General features: G+C 39.6%; 1 protein-coding gene across 1 annotated transcript in view; it reads right to left on the reverse strand.

The window, feature by feature from the left end:
- Nucleotides 1-8,632: 8,632 nt before the first annotated feature.
- Nucleotides 8,633-17,625, reverse strand: part of ABCA13 (ATP binding cassette subfamily A member 13) — a 227,009-nt gene continuing 218,016 nt past the window's right edge. Inside the window, exons 44-46 of the mRNA XM_073329650.2 lie at nucleotides 13,466-13,571; nucleotides 11,447-11,584; nucleotides 8,633-10,121 (exon numbers count right to left, since the gene is read on the reverse strand). Coding sequence (XP_073185751.2) covers nucleotides 10,032-10,121; nucleotides 11,447-11,584; nucleotides 13,466-13,571 — 334 coding nt within the window. The 3' untranslated portion in view covers nucleotides 8,633-10,031. The remainder of the gene's footprint in view (nucleotides 10,122-11,446; nucleotides 11,585-13,465; nucleotides 13,572-17,625) is intronic.

The raw sequence follows: 17,625 nt of genomic DNA on the forward strand, positions 1-17,625 counted from the left end.
TTAGAAACAAGAGGGACACAGAACTGGAACAGAAGCTGGAAGGAGAGATGGGCTCTGGTAACTGTGGAGATCTGGAGGAGGAGCAGCCACTAGGAGAAACAGCTCAGATTTTGAGGTCATTCCTGCTTTGTAACCATGCTACAAACAAAGGTTAAAGTATCATGACCTGGAGCTTTGCAGGGTGGAGTGAAAGCCAGTAATGCGTTGGAGGGGGTGTGGTGAGGGCTTACAAAATAAACATGCCTTGGAGGTAGAGAGAGCCTGGGGTCTTAGCAGAAGTAACCTGGGCACACATCAAGTCTTATCCCCTTGAAGAATTTATGATACCACCCCTGCCACATAGGGTCCAGTTTGTCACACATTCAGACAGTCAAATATGTGCCTGGGGTCCTGAAACACACTCCTAGTAGAAAGGGAGTAAGACCCACAGCAAGAGATTTCCCACATCTCTTGGAACTCTAACTGCTGGAAATGGCTGATGAAAGCTCTTGTCTGGAGAAAGAGATGTCTGGTGTTTCTGTCACTCTCTAAAGGTGTGAGCCTCAGGAGTCAGCGAGAGGGAGAAAGGAAGGGGTGGGGGAGGAGCGTGCTGAAGTATTTTGCTGAACAGCTTTGAAGCATTGACTCAGTCATCCTTTGCCTTTGCTAACCTTTCCTTTCTAATCCCTTTCTTCAGAGTCTGCCACACAGAGCCTATGTTTTATTGTTTTCTTGTAGCTAATGTGGGTGAACTGTAATTACACATGAATAATTGAGGGCTTGTTAGTGTTTTTAGAAATTGAATGTCCCTGGTCTTTCTTTCTTTGCCTTTCTATGAAATAAAACTGTTACCTGTAGTCACCTTTTTAAAAATAGCTGTCGAGTCGGGGCAGAGGGGGACTTGTTTTTCCCCCTCCAGACACCATGTCTGTCTCCATGTTCTTTCAGGGCCAAAAGTCACATATCTCCCCCACCCCGCACCAAAGAGATCTGGCTCACATAATTTATCAAAACACACCAATGAACTAAAAAAGCTATAGAAAAAACATTGGTATAAATATTTTACAAAATAAATTTATATTAAATAATAAATGGGGAAGGGGAATATGTGTACACAAGGACAGATCCAATCAATCAGTCATTGTATGGCCAGCAAGACTCAGGAAAGATTGTGGCGGGAGGAAATGGTGTCACTAAGGAGACAAGATCACTAAGAAACTGCGGGGAGGAGGGTGGGTTGGTGGTAAGGGCCAGGTCACACAGACCAGATTTGGTCACAATATTGAAGAACGAAAGAGGGAAGGGGTTCATTTTGGCTGAGGTTTACCTGCTCCTGACTGAATTATTACTGATACCAAGTGAATTTAGTTCTTGGGAAAGGTGCTGGACAAGCAGCCCTAGAGGCTGAATCTCTTAGTTACAGAAGAGATACAGAATGAGCATCACAGTGGAAACTTCTCATGGATACAAAAGCAGTATGGGGCAATAGCCTTTGATCAGAACACACAAGGGTCAATTGGGCCCAGTCTGAGAGACGATGAGCACCTTTAATTCTCATTGATGTCCATGGGCCTGATTCTCCACTGCCTTGCAACATGGGTTGTCCTTTACATCTGTGCAAAGTGAATGCAAAATTCTACCATTCTTATGTAATACTGTTTCATCCCCACTTCGCATTCATATTGTGAGTGTGCAGGGGGCAAGAGCAGTGGAGAATCAGGCCTGATAAGAGTAAAGGGTGATCAGCCCTTCATGCCGAGAGCAGTCACAATGATGGTCTTTGTCTCATGTAATAAGTAATCCGCAGACAGGATGGGACGGGGAAGAAACCTTCACAGCAGTGTACAGGGGTATTTTCAGGCAGAAGAATAAGGTGGAGTCTGGGATATCTCTGACATGGGCATTAAAAATCATCTGATATTTGGTGCCATCTGGTGCATTCTAAATGATTCTCTTCTCTCAGTAAAATAACACCCATCCCGCACCCCCTCCCCAAATTCTGTGTCACCTCTAACTCCATCATCCCTCAAAGTCACCTCTCCTGTACCTCTAAGACACATTGCACCTTTGTTTTCTTTCACCACAGTCAGCCCCACTATTTCATCTCCACCCTCACCAACTCCACTCACTCCTCCCACAACTAATACTCCTTATTCCACTTCTCTTCTTCCCTCTGCACAGTTCCTTTGCTCCTCCTTCTTGCCTGTCTCTGCCCCACCCCGCACACTGCATCTCTGGTTCCCCCCCTTCGTTCCATCTTGTTTCCTCCATTCCCCCACACCAAAAACATTGTTCCCTTTCTCAGCTGGCCCCTACATCAAGTCAGTCTCTAGCAGCTCTATCCGTTGCCTTATCTCCTTCCCCTCAGGCTTCTCCTAGCCCCAGTATCAATTTCTTCAGTAGCCCTGATTTGCTCATCCATAAAAATTCCACTTACCTGTCAGTGGGCCTGGAGAGCGAGAGAGATGGGGAGGGTTCTTAGCCTGATCTGAGCAGCAGGACAGCCGGCTGGGAAAGACTGTGGCTTGTTGGTGACTTTTGTTGGGTTGGGAGAAGATTCAGCAACCCTCTCCCTTGATGCACTAGAAGGAGGAAGTGAGACTCCACAGAAACTTCTTTTTTCTCCTATGTGAAAGGAGGGACAGAGTAATGAGGCAGATGGTCCTGGCTGCAACATACAGCAGCTACCACTGTGTCACTCTATCCTGCAACTCCTTTCCAAGCATAGCAGACCTACTAGACAGCCACTAGAAGCACTCCTAGAGAGTGTATTCAGTGTGCATCAATTGGGTCAGGGAGCGGAGCTCACATCCAGATGGTTTCACAGCAGCTCAATCCAGGCCTGCAGACTTCATCCATACCACACAGCAAGGAGCTCAAACCCTTCTGTAAATGGACCAGCAGTATCCAAGACTCAGTAGTTTTTCTCCCTGTCTCTTCAGTCTTTGCTGAGGTTGCCAACAAGGTTGCTGAATAATGTTATTTTTGGTGATTGGGTCACTTATCCACTTGGAGCAGGATTGAAACAGGACAATATGGTGCTGTCAGAGCTGGGCTTGAACCAGCAACCTGTAAATGCAAGTCTGTATCCCATATATGAAAACATATATTTGGTTTTATGGTTAAGACCTACTAGAAATCAGGGGATCTGGGTTTAATTCTGAGCTCTGCCACAAATTTTCTGTGGGACTTAGGGCATAGGACTTAATCACTCAGTGCCTCAGTTCCCCATCTGTAAAATTAGGATAATAATACTTCCTTTCTCCCATCTTTTGTCTGTTTTTGACATCTATTTATATTTATACTAAAGGTCTTTGGAGCAGGGATCATTTTGTGTCTGTACAGCATCTAAATTAATTGAATCTCAGTCTTAGGTGGGGCATAATGCATACAAATATATTTATATTTGGGAATGCTATGGAGTGGCCTCAGACGTAGGTTTCTCTGTATGTCCAAAAACATTTTGCAGTTATAGAAATGAGAAAAAAGTTTGAGATTTAACTGTCTCTGTGATTTCCGCTCAGGGCAGCATGGCCTAATGGCCAGAGTCAATAATGCAGCCCTTCTGTTCAGGTCAGTGTGGCGTAATGGCCTGAGTCAATAAAGTCGTACCCCTCCATGGGGTTGTGTGGCCTATTGGCCCGCTGGGGAAGTGGGGCGCCACTTGGGGATGTGTGGCACTCCGGGTAGTGGGACTCAGGCCCTCCTTCCTCCAAGCCCCAGCCCAGGGTCCCAGCAGTGTGGGGTTACTTGCCACTGAGTCAGCGGGGATCCTCCTGAAACATGCTGACTGTGTTCCTAGTTCACCCACCAGAGCATATTCTAAGTCCCTTGGGCTGCTTCCCACCTTGTGTACAGACACAAAATGATCCCTGCTCCAAAGACCTTTAGTATAAATATAAATAGCATTTGCATGCCTTGACTCTGGGGTCGGGTCCTGTAGCAGCTCCCTGGAGAGAGCCTGCAATCTGTGTCCTCTCCCTTCAGCAGCCAGCCCAGACTGAGCTGGGCTGCTTCCTTTTATACCTTGCCTCCTGGATGAGCATGCCCATCAGAGGCGAAGAGGCATGGCTTCCTCAGCCTGCAATGCACAGTTAACCCCTGCAGAACTAGGGCGGGGTAGGTGCACCCCATCACACTTTGGGTCAGGGTGCTGGGTTTCATTTAAGAACAGAAACAAATTTGCTTTGAGATAAAGCAATTATTAGAGTACTTCTGACCCAATGAAAATTAGCCCGCAAAAATCAATTTAATCTGTCACATCAGAATCTCAAAATAATGCCTTTTATTGTAAGATTTCCTACTGGTTTTTTTAATGCAAAATATTTTGGATAAGTGGAGATATGCTAGCCTGATGTGAATCTAAACTATTTTGTTTGACCTTTTCATACCCAGAATTCAAAATTATGATGGGGGAGGCAGGAAGGCATATCCACTGGTAAACCTACTCTGCACATCTATGCGTAATGCTGAAAGTCTCTGGGGTTATTTTATTATAATTTATACTACTACTAAGGAGCTGCTGATTGCAATTCCAAGGTTTAATTTGCAAATGGTGTTCCATTATAAGCCTTATTTGACAATCCTAACTCCTAAATTAGGGAACTTTTACCTGGAAGAGCTACTAGTCTGATTTCTTCTGTGATTAGCGTGTGCAGCAGAATTGGTTTTGATTATTTTCAGTACCGTAGGATGGGTAGGATTTTTTTTTTATAATGAGAGAGATCCACATTATTTTCTGACCATTCTTATCTGAACATAGATTTACTGCAGAAGTCTAAAAAAAAATCATACACGTGTACACCATAGGACACTTGTGAATGTTGTCATTTAAAAAAACCGATTTCAAGATTCTGTTACTATTTTCATGTTTCAAAAGTATGTAGTGATTTTACATTTGGAATGTCATTATGTAATACATGTGATGTCAGATGCATTTGGCCTGCTGACAGATTCAAATTCTGCAATGCTTTTACTTTACAAAGTGTATGTTTCTAATTCCATCTTTGAAAAAGATAAACTTGGGAATGTAAATGGATATAGTATTAACCTAAACTAATGGATAGGTCTCAAAAAGGAGGTTTTGTCAAATATATTCATCATGAAATGAATTTGATGACTAAAGATAATAAAACCTTTGATCCCAAATATCATATGACTAATGATATACAGGGTACACAGATTGTGTACGTCCAATAGGCTATACAGCCTTTTGGCTATAGGATGTATAGGCTGTACAAGGTGTGTACAATATTCATATTATATCATGTTTATCACTTTCAGATAAAACTTGAAACATCTTTTAACAGTATTCAAAATACAACATTATAAAATACTTTATAAACTAGAACATTGAATAAAAATGTTCTTGTTACTATTACGGTTAGTATGCGCTAAGAGGGGTTATACACATCTTTGAACAAACTCCACCATTAACAAGTGTGAAAATCAATCTGAGATTACAAAAACAGTTTTGATACCAACCTTAGCACACAGTTAACACAGAAAGACACTTAAACAGAAAAAAAGTCTGAATAATTAGAACCCATGGCAATCACAATAGTGGTCTTATAACAAAAGAGTCCATTTGAAGAGCAATACTTTTCTGCTGAGGAAACTAGTTCCAGGTTAAAAGGAAATAAATACCATTAGAGACAAAACTACCGTGTGTGAATATAACTCTTGTTGCCACATGATAAAACATACTGTTATGGATTGCATTAAACCTCACTGGGGGGAGGGCATAACTTCACCCTTAATTTAAGAAGCCATTAAACTCCTTCATGGAACCAAATAGCTGAAACAACATAGGCCTCAAACTGAAACATAGGCACCATGTGAGGCCGATGAGGAATTATCACTGTGAGTGAAGGGACTACACAAATTTTATTTTGACTGGGGAGGAGAGGAGAAAAGACAGCCACAAAGCACCAGACATAGAAGCACTGGAAGGATGACTCAGGGAAAAAAACTAAGAGAGGCCTTTTGGGTTAAGTGCTGTCTGAAAGAGGCTTGGAATTGTAAGCAAATACCCTATTTTGTGTTTGATTCCTCTTGTGTTCAAGGAAACAAAACTTTGTATATTCTTTGTACAAATAACTGGTTCTATCCTCAATTTCTCCTTCTAATGGAAACTGTAGGACCCCAAATTTTGGCTAAGTACTAGGGGCAAAAAAGGGTATCAATACATAACAGGACCTATACATTCATGTCAGTACAAGTCACTAAACTTTGGAATGAATATCATATACACATGCCCTCAGTTATCCATATTTGTAATGTTGAAATGACATATAAGGAACTAGTCATGCTCTGAGTAAAGTTAAGGAAACACTATCATACTCTTCGATGGAAGTTGGGTTGGAAACCTAAAACGATAACCCTAGAACAGAGACAAAATTAGGGTTGTTTGGATGTTGGTTATCCAGAATTTCTCTGTATAGTGATCTAAATCCATGAACTGAGATTTGGGGTTGGTATCAGAATTGTCTATGTAGTCATATCTTGTGACTTCCATACTTCCTAGTGTTGAAGATTTTTTTAAGCATGCATTTATGGTGCATCTCTTGAATTGCATTAGCAAACTCAACTGTACCTTAACATTTTTTTATTTTATTTTCCTGAGATTGGAAGAAGTCCACATCAATGTAATCCCATGTGATCTCACCTGCCATTCTTCCCTGGCAGGAGGATCCTGTTCATTTCCTGCTGGCTCCCTTATATTCTGCTGAACTCCTACTCTTTAATCCTCATGGTATTTCTTTTAACCATAGCTGGCACAGCAGATTGGCAAATGGGATGGAAAAGGTAGGCAGTGTGTTGTTCTCTAGCTGGAATAAATTAGATGTATATACAGATCTTGCCTATTGGTTTTACCTTTCTTACAGTTGAAACCCATGTTTCTCCATCTATTGACAATCATGGAAAACCAGGCGTATGCATTTACTAATTTGATCTGCCTGAGTGCATCACCATCCTTCTTTAAAGTCCCCTGGCTACTTTAACGCACCTTCTTTTCATGGGCATCACATTTATGGGTACAAGAGGGGCCAGAATTCGGCCGAATGTGTATTTCAGTTTGGCAGTAAGTACAATTGCACTGATGAAACAATCTTTGCTATGATGCTAAACAACAACAAAAAGGAAGAGAGACTTCTGATGTCTTTTCAGATGACCAAATCATTACTCAGCACAAAGAAGTTTCATTAAAGCACACAATGGGAAGGCCCATGCTGAAAGAACTGGAATCTTGCTTTCTCTGCCGGATTAAGAAAGGTGTGATTTCCATTTCAAATTTGCTTCCACGATCATGACACTTGCAGCAACAGTTTTGTTTGTGATGTCACCATCTAGTGTGTAACTCTGAAAGAATGTTGTCTTCCAGAACTCCTCCTGTCTGACCTCAGCTCTCATTCAATCAAAGCAAGATATTTTCATTTGTGGCTCTGATCTGATGCCTTTTTTAAAACAAAACAAAAACACATTTGCAAGCTGCTGACATTAAAAGATGTAAATACCATTCCATCTTTCCCATTTCTAGAGATGAATCAAGAAAGCAGTTATTCTAACCTGATTAGGTTTAGGCTGGGTTCAACGTTCAGGTTCAAGCCCATTCTGGTCAGATTCAACTACACCAAAAAGTGTCACAAACCATTCAGAGGAGACATGGCCTTTAATGGTACAAATCTTACAAATCACCAGAGCAGATGACTGCAACAAGGCTCCCACCATTTTAACTGGAAATGTCATAAGATTTTGTTATTTTCAGATTTCCACTAACTATGGTCACATGTGAACCAGATCTGGGAAATAGGTCCCTTTTGTTCTGGACTGAAAACCATATGGGAGGTTAAGATCCAAAGTAATTAAAATCCTAAATTCATGGGGGGTTCTGATTTGGGCTTTTCTCTACCAATTTCATTCTAGAAAGTGTGAAAGTAAAATTAGATCCAACCAGTACAGAAGTAAGTGGAAGCCTTTTCTTTTTACTTCAACGGGCATGGGAATAGGCTTTTAAACAGATAGATGTGAAACTCATCTTCCCTATTTCAACTTTAGCATTTCAGCCATTCCTTTGTTTTAAATTCTGAGTTCAGTTCTCATTTCATCCTGCAAAGCAAGAGGCACACAGTCTGACACAGAGAAATCGGTCATGGAAATACCTACCAGAAATCTCATAAGAGAAGGTGTATTTTTTCTTTAAAATCCTCTGTTGTCTTGGATTCAAAATCCAAAGGTGATAACATGCATACCATTTTTGTGTGATTCAGAAATTCAGTGACTCTGTCAACATTAACATATGAATTGACCTTTTCTTGGAACAGATTTTTTTTTCTTTAATTAAAAAAAAAAATTCTTCAAAGACTAGACTTTGCAAACTTCCAGAGTGCAGCATTTCAAAGACTGGGAAAATGTCCTCTGAGACAGAACCCAGTACACTGGAACTCAATTAGATTTTGACCTTCTTCAACCATAAAGGATTGGGAGAGAAACATTGTTTGCTACTTGCTTCAATTAAATTGGGTCCCGAGAGAGAGACAGATGAAGAGATTCAAAGAAGAGAAATTTAGTTAACAGAATTGCATTCAAACATCAGTCTGAAATAAATCTTATTTACTTTATTCACCCACTACATTAATACAATATTCCACACTTTACTCAGAAAACTGACATTTAATTAAGTTTTCAGGATTTAACATTTTGAAAAGAGCAAGAATAATTTTTCAAAGTGGGAACCCTGAGTTCTAAATTCGTTCACAAGCATCATGGTCCAAAAATACACCTGCCAATGTGAGAATCAAAAACCCTTTTGGGTCAGCTTGAAAAGCCTAAGGCACAAGCATAACACTTTAATGCCATGCTGTAGCAGGATGTCATTTTAAAGCAGGGACACAGGAACACAGATAGCCTCTGATTAGATCCTTTTATCTCAAAGTGTACAATTTGATTTTCACATCAATTATACCACAGAAATACCACAGTGTTCCAAAATTTCAACTATCAGATAATAGAGCCCAAATGAAAGCGATATCTACTTCTGGGCACAGGGTTCCCAGAGAGCTTGTTTATAAAAAAAGAGCTAAGAGCTTCTCCTCTTCCCCCCACTCCAAGAAGTTCTGATCTTTCTCTAGCCACAGAATATGAGGATGGATGAAAGAGGCTGAGGTTTTGTTCATTAAATGTTAATTTCTGTCTCAGATTTACAGGCTGGTGACCCTATTGAAGGCTATGGCACAGCCCTGTCTGAAGAATCTGAAATAGACTGAAAAGGTTATTGATCAATGCCTGTACACTTATCTCATCTACTTCCAGTATGTCCTGGGCTACAAACCCAGTTTGACCTTCTCTTAGAACGTTAAAAAGTAACATAAAAAAGCTAACAAAATAGATTATTAATGATGCTCTAGAATCCCTAAAGAAATAACCTACAGGTGTTAGGGAGAACTCCTTGTCAAGTGTGATTCATGAAACCTTGTTAAATGTACTTAATATAACCGACTAATACTCCCTGTGACAAAAAGCCCTTATGGAATATAGTGCTTCTTTTATACAATAAAAAAGGCTAATTTAGCTTGTCATAACACAGAACTGAATTATTGCAGAAGTCAAAGTGCTCTCATTTGAGTTATTAAATACAAATATTATATGATAGCATGGCTGTTCCTGATATCCATTGGGTTGGCTTCCCTTCTCATGTAGTAATTATGGATATTTAATGTGACTGTGATCAAATGAACAGAGGGCTACCTCCCCACCCCCTCCAGCAAAAAAATTCTGAAATGTCACTCTTTATACGATCAGCCCTTTTACTGTGTTACAGATTTCCATTAATTAGGCCAACTGTTTTATTACAAAATTCCAGTTCAGTAAAGGAGTGTACTTTTTTTTTGGCCGTTTGTCTGTATAATAACCACCCTTTCTACTAAGAACTGGTAGCTCTGTTTTTTGGTCTATAAATTGCAAATTTTGCCTTCCCTTTCAGTTTGGCAGTAACCAGGTGAAAAGTTGTATTGACTGTAAAATATTTTGCTGGATGGTGAACTGCACTGAGCCTAGACTGGCAGATGGTGATGATGATTGGTGGAAGATTCTTGTGCAGAATAAGACGTTTCCTGCTGCTGAGTAGCAAAATGAATAAATACCTGCAAGATACAACAGAGGAGGGCTTATGGGATAGCAATACATGAGCTAGAACTTTGTCTCCTTTTGTGACTTTTTCAGGCCACTTTTATTAAGATGCTTTCTAAAGCAAATCAGTAAAGTCTGTGTTCAAAACTGATGAAATCCCTTCAGGAGTTACATTTGATCTAGAGCAGTTTGCAAACAAATTGCTCCTCACCTCTACATCTTCAAGTCAAATAAAAATAATGATAAAATAAGTTCAAATTTTATATGGTTATCCACATTCCTTGGGAACACTGGATTTTGCTTGTATTGAATAAACAAATCAATACTTTTTAAAAAAAATTAGGGAGGGGCCTGATCCTGCTTCCACCCACTTGAATGGTAAAACTCCCATTGACTTCAGTGGTGCAGGATCTACGCCCAGATATTTAAAGCTAAAATTTATGTTGAGTAACCTTCTGAATGCTGTGGATTGATGTGGCCAAACATCCATTTGAATTCCAAATGCCCGTTGTATTCAGTTGGGTCCCCTGCTCATTTCCTTTTCACCTACATTCATGTGAAAGGGTTTTTTGATCACTCGGATATTTGAGGGATGACAGTTCTTCATTCCCATAACAATATTCACATGGAAGCAAAGGAATTCATTCAAGAGGAAGTATATTTGTTATCCTGTTTAAAACTTTCACTTATTCAGGCAGGGTGCAAAAACAGTACACTCACCATAATCACTCACCATAAATAATGAAGAGTAAACAAGCTTGAGTGAACAGTCAAGGAACAACCCATAGGCTATTTGTTTGGATAAATTGCTCACTGAATAATTAAAGCAGCAGGAGCTGATAGATTCATACAAATCAAAGTCTGTTCATGAATGATTTGCACTTGGAAAAAAGAGCTAATCTCACAGCAAATATTATACATAATTAATGTTCTGACTAGCTCAGCTTCTCAGCGTTTTCAGAAGATACGTGAGAAGTTATATCCCTAGATGCCACAGGCACTCAGGAATGTCAGGATCATCACTATATTATACATGATGTAAACCCAGGATTTCATAGGCATCAGCAGGGAACCCTTCTATCTGTGTGTTTCTAATGTGCCTGTTGCAGTGGTACATAGGTTGCAAATGCAAGTAAACTGCATGACATTTGCTTCAAAAGGAAAGATCCCAACCACTTGCACTAAGGAAGAAAAGCCTTTAGTTATAAGGTTATCGTGGGTTATGAATCGCACTAGGACAGCTCTAGATAAACTATATACTGCAATATTCTACTGCATACTTAATTAAAGTGGCACAGCATATTCAGAAAAAGAGAGGCAACACAGAGGAGGAACATACCTGCTCTAAAGTGGTTTCATTAATGGAATAATGTTTGATTTGCAGTAGAACTTTGTGGTTCTCTAAAACTTTGAAGAGCTCTGGTAAGCAGCCGCATCCGTACGGTACACGATACTCCTGGAGATTAAGGTGCTGTTCCTTCAAACAAACATAAATAAATGCTAGTGAATATTCTGATAGAGTTATATTTATTTTCAACTGACCCGGTTTCAATATGAGCCTCAGCTGAAAAATAGGATTCTGTAAGAATCCACTAGATCTTGATTGTAACATTGTAAAAGGCACAACGTGGTGTGGTTCAGAAAAGATCTTTCAGTTTCCACAAAGCTATCACAATAGACCTGAAAGACAGCGAGCTGTTTGCAGCTGCGGGGATGTATTTTTCTTATAAATTTTAAGGTTAGAGAGGGCTTCAAACCAAACCCATTGATTCAGACACTTTGGGGAATGGGAAACATTTCAGAAGCCACATTGAAATCAGCATGTCACAGCCGGTATCTACAATGGCCAAACCAAAACCTTAAATCAGAACCCTATCCCGACACTCAGGGTGCTAGAAACCGATATGCAGACCAAAATTCTACAGCTTGGGACCATCTACTTTTATAGGATACATTTTCAGAGACAGAGTTCTAAATTACACCTATAAAGGATCAATTTTGCATGTGAAAATATATGTTTTAATCTACTGAGTTTGATATTTATGCCTGAACACACATTTTGGGGATGTGACAGATGGCTGTGGTATATTTGAAAGTGTTACCCTTTTATGATGTGTTCATATCATACAATATATGCAAATCCAGGACACTTATGGATACAGTGAGCAACACACCAATTGACTTTTCCTCTGTGACCTTGGAAAACAGAGGTGCTTCAGAGCACAGGACTATAGCCATTTTACTGCAGACATTGGCAAGATTAGAGAAAGTAGAATAAAGTTTACTTTTATTAACTAGTGGGTACCACATCTATTTTATATAAACACACACAAACCAACTAATCCTGGGTTACCATTAGAGTTTATTATGAACACAGCTAAGAGCAAAAATGTGTGATTTCTACATCAGTAATATTATTTAACCAAATAGCCAAGTGCCTGTGAAAATGAAAATCTCACTACATCTATGGGCTTGTACACCTCATTAGATTAAGACATCACACCTGTTTATCTGAACGGATGGACTGAAGAAAAGAAAGAAAAATGAAAGGAGGAGTTCAAATGTCTTGAGAGAAAATGTCTAAAATATTATATAACTGGATCTCTTGGTTGGGATGCCCATTTCCTTGCATTAGTTCAGCCTCAGAAGAATTCCCCTATTTTAATTCCGAGCCCCCTATTTTAAATCAGGCAACCTGCTGGGAAAGGAGAACAAAGTTGTAGCACAACTTTCAGTCAACTATTAAATATATATTTGAGAGCTTTTCTGGTGATGACATGTATACATAGTAATTGCCATTCAACAATCAAGAGTTATCACACGATACCTGAAACACTACGTCATATCCTTATGCTTAAAATAGAAGGCATCGGAGGCATTTTAGATGTCACTGTGTGGTAGCTGTGGGTAAATGTTGACTTCCTAATGCAATAAGATCACCTGACTTCCATTTTCTAGGTACTGGATTGACTGGGTGAGGACAAACTAAAATATGGTGTTGCTGATGTATTAACTCCAAAATTACTTCCATTCACTTCAGTGGACATAGGATCAGGCCCTGTGTGCATGTCCTGGAAATTCTGACTCTGTAAATACCAAATATAAGAAAAGGGAAGTGCAGCTCATGAACCAATCACATTTGCTTATGCTGCCGAAATGGCCCTACTCTGCATCTGAGGTTAATCTGCACCATACTGTGGGTGACAATTTAACAGTTACGCACATATCAATTAAAACGAGTAGCCATATTGATCAGGAAAGAATGAGAAACCAGCTAGTTTATTCAACTTTACTTTTCGTTAATGGTCTCAAGAACCTATCCTTGGCAACTGCTATAAACAGAGAATTTCAGGCGTACCTTAAACTGTGTTCCTGGAAAATGTAGCTGCAGATAGTCCAAAATAGCACCGTGGTTACTTGTTTCTTTGTTAAGCCAAACCTTGACTGAATAGCCATCTCCAAACCTGAAAGCATTGAGCAGAGACAGAGATGTACATGTTCTTTTCCATAAAGATGAAAAGAATGCTCAGCTAAATTGATTGTCATACAATGTTATCAAGTAACAACATGGATGCCTATTGTATTACCACCACTGGGATTTTAATATTATATCATCAACACACACTGATAACCACAAGGAAGAGACAATGTCACTGATACTCACAGTGCCACAAAACTGTTATTTGTAAAAGGAGGACATGTCTTAATGACTACACAGCTTTGAACAGTCAGTAGAGGATAGCATTTGTTGCCAGAACCAAATACAGAAAAGGAAGAGTAGGAGGTGTATTTTTCCTAATGGGAGAGAGAAAGTATTAAACTGTAGGTGATCACAATACATTGCATTTAGTGAGACCTTGCCATGGAGGAGCTCAAATGTTTTACAAACATGGGTATTATCTGTATTTTACAGAAGTAGAAAGTAAGGCATAGAGTTGTTAAGTGCTTTGTCAATGTTCATACTACAAATCAGCAACATTTAGGAACACAACCCAAGTCTCCTGATTCCTAGTTTCCTACTTTAACTACTTGTTAACACTATTAAATCTCATGGAATAATGTAGATAATTTATTTTCCTCTCTCTGGACACATTACATAATATGTAGGTAAGTCAAGTTTTGAAAACCTAACTAAAGCATTATTTTATTAAATATATTCTTTCTAGCATATAGTGCAGATGGTTAATATGTACCAGGTGAAGACCTAGCCAATTATTTCAAAAGTTTAAATCCATAGAGCAAAGTATTATTTTCATGTATCTTATTAGACTGAAGAATCTTATTGTGGGAATGGTTGGTACAAAGGCTACGTAGCAAAGCTGTGTTGCAGCACCCTAAAATATGAGTGTGATGACTTGTTTAAAAAGATATAGACAGCACCCCAACACTGCATGTGTTTTGTTTTATTTTTCCGATTGCATTTGGACCCAAACATTTAAATGGCATCGGAAAAGGAAACATGCCATTATTTAGCTTTGTTCAAATGCGACACTACCCAATCTGTGCTGTTGATTTCCAAACATTCTTTGACTAGCACGAAGTAACATGTGAACAACATGATCACAGGAGAAGGATGCAGAATGCTGTGGAATCCAGAGCAGTGGCTGGCTGGTTTCAATGATTTACAAACACATAATAGACTGGTAATTAAATCTTTTATATGCATATCATCATCCCTGCAGAAATGACAAACAAAATGCAACAAAGATGGATAGTGTTAACAAGGGTATTCAATGTAGATGGAAGCCAAGCGAAGGTAACCTTTTACGAGAGAGCATTGATTCTGATCAGTCTTCTGGTGCCTGTAACAGAGGTCCTGTGGAATTACAGTCAGAAAAATGCTGTTTTATGGAGATGTTCAGCTGTCTCATAAAATGAAAATGTTGCATGCAGTGACGTTTCCAATGAAAATAAATAAAAATTCTGATTAGCACGGACAGAAATCTCTGTGGCTTAATGTAATTCTTAATCCTGAATGGCATGAATACCAACATGGGTACAAATAAAAAGCTTTCAAAAATGGGAAATGTTTCTGGCTAGTCAAAATATGCATCTCCTATACCTTGAATTCTGCAGAAGTTTCTGTACAGGGTACTGTGATCATCTACAACATCTCCCCCCCTTTCTGTAATCAGCCAGCAAATTGCTCTCTGTAGTCAACTGAGGCAATGGAAATTGAACTGACCATTTTTTCCTCTAAATGTTTTCCTCTCTGACCCAACTGATACAATTAATGCAGAAACCCAAAGTGGAATTACACAGACCACCACATTCTGGTTTGATTAGCAGTGCTAGGAGCAAACCTTAAATACCAAAAAGTTCAAGACTGGAGGAGGAAAACAATCGTTAAAGAGGCATCAGTTGAACCAGCGCACCTGTTCAGCAGCCATCTGTTGCCCTATCTTCGGCACTGCTCAGCAAAGGCGTTTTCCATTGCTATAAGCATGCACCATCACATCAATTTAATGCTGCCTTCATTTGTTTTTAATCTCGCTCTTTTCCAACCAGGCTATTTGTTCAATTTGGACTCTGACCAAACCCAAAGGAACTGCTCATGGAAGTAAAGTTACTCATTGAGTGTCTACATGATTGGACCATTATTTTGTAAATACCAACTATATTATCGAGCTGGTTCCCAGCCCTGCTCTGTTCCCTTTGTGCCACACAGGCAGTGTAAAGGGAATGGAGGCTGTCTCCTCTAACCAGGGATTCTCCAGGGGATACAAAGCCATTAATGCTATCTCTTATGCCACCTTCTCAAAAGCCCAGTGCAGGGGCTTGGAGGGAGTGGAAGAGAAGTGGCTGGATGCCAACATCTTCCTGCTACACTCAGTTGGCAGATGTACTAGCTGAGTGTGGTCACCAATTTACAGAAGTATGTGGGTGCTCCTGTAACCTGCACCAAGAATTGGCAGAGTATTAGACAGCTACAGCAAGGAGCTCTGTGAATTCCTACACCACCCTTCCCACCAAGTTTGCTAAATGTAATTTCAGTGAAGCAGCATATCTGGGCCTGTATCTTAATTCCTGATGACTAGCCCGAGCTGCTAATCATCTAGATATATCTCACTATTCAAAACACACATTTCCTTGATGTTGTTCTTTCTAGTTCTGTTGTCTCCGCCCGGAAATATGCATCATTAAATTAGCACTGTCTGAAAATTTGCTTGTGAAAAAATAATGTGCACACTTTATCATTTAGTATAAAACTAGCTTGACTGATCTCTTCTATTGCTTCATATAATATCAACAGATTACTCAAAGAATAACATTATATCAGACAATAAAATCAAAGCATTATTAGAATTTAATGTCTGGAAGAGAGACCATAAGCCATATCCTTCAGAACATCAGCCATACTTCAAGAATAAGAAACAACACACTACTGCAATGCTTAACTCTTTACTTTACTTCACATTCCTTTCCATACATCGGATGCAATTTTTTCTTCCCTTAAATGAATAGTCATCATGGGTGCAAGTTGCCTGACTTCAATTAGCACTACTCACATCAACAAAGGATCAGGCCCTCTCTTGGGAGGCCCTCTGTGTGACTCTTCACACAATGCACAGTAAACCTGTAGAACTCATTGCCAGGGGATGTTGAAGGCAAAAAGTATAACTGGGTTCAAAAAAGATAATTTCATGGAGGAAAGGTCCATCCCTGGCTATTAGCCAGGGTGCTCAGGGACACAACCTCATACTTAATGTTCTTAAACCTCTGACTTCTGGAAGCTGCAACTGGATGACAGAGGTGGATCACTGAATAATTGCTCTGTTCTGTTCATTTCCTCTGTCATAAATATAAAGGGAAGGATAAACACCTTTAAATCCCTCCCGGCCAGAGGAAAAACCCTTTCACCTGTAAAGGGTTAAGAAGCTAAGATAACCTCACTGGCACCTGACCAAAATGACCAATGAGGAAACAAGATACTTTCAAAGCTGGAGGTGGGGGGGCGGGGGGAAACAAAGGGTTCTCTCTGTGTGTTGCTTTTGCCAGGAATGCAGGTCAGAACTCCTGTAAAGGGTTAATAAGCAATCTAGTTAGAGATGCGTTAGATTCTGTTTTGTTTAAATGGCTGAAAAAATAAGTTGTGCTGAATGGAATGTATATTCCTGGTTTTGTGTCTTTTTGTAACTTAATGTTTAGCCTAGAGGGATTCTCTATGTTTTGAATCTGATTACCCTGTAAGGTATTTACCATCCTGATTTTACAGAGATGATTCTTTTACTTTTTCTTTAATTAAAATTCTTCTTTTAAGAAGCTGATTGCCCCTAAAATCCCCCCAAGCCCTACAGCCCCTTTCCTGGGAAAGGCTTGATAAAAATCCTCACCAATTTGCATAGGTGAACAAACCCTTGGATCTTAAGAACAATGAAAAAGCAAAGACATTTCCAAGCAGGCTCTTTCCCTGTTATATTTGTTAGACGCTTGGTGGTGTCAGCAATAAGGCCCAGGGACAAAAGGTAAAATAGTTGGTACTTGGGGAAGTTTTAATCTAAACTGATAAAAATAAGC

Source organism: Lepidochelys kempii, chromosome 2, assembly GCF_965140285.1.
Source record: "Lepidochelys kempii isolate rLepKem1 chromosome 2, rLepKem1.hap1, whole genome shotgun sequence".
NCBI classification, from domain to species: Eukaryota; Metazoa; Chordata; order Testudines; family Cheloniidae; genus Lepidochelys; species Lepidochelys kempii.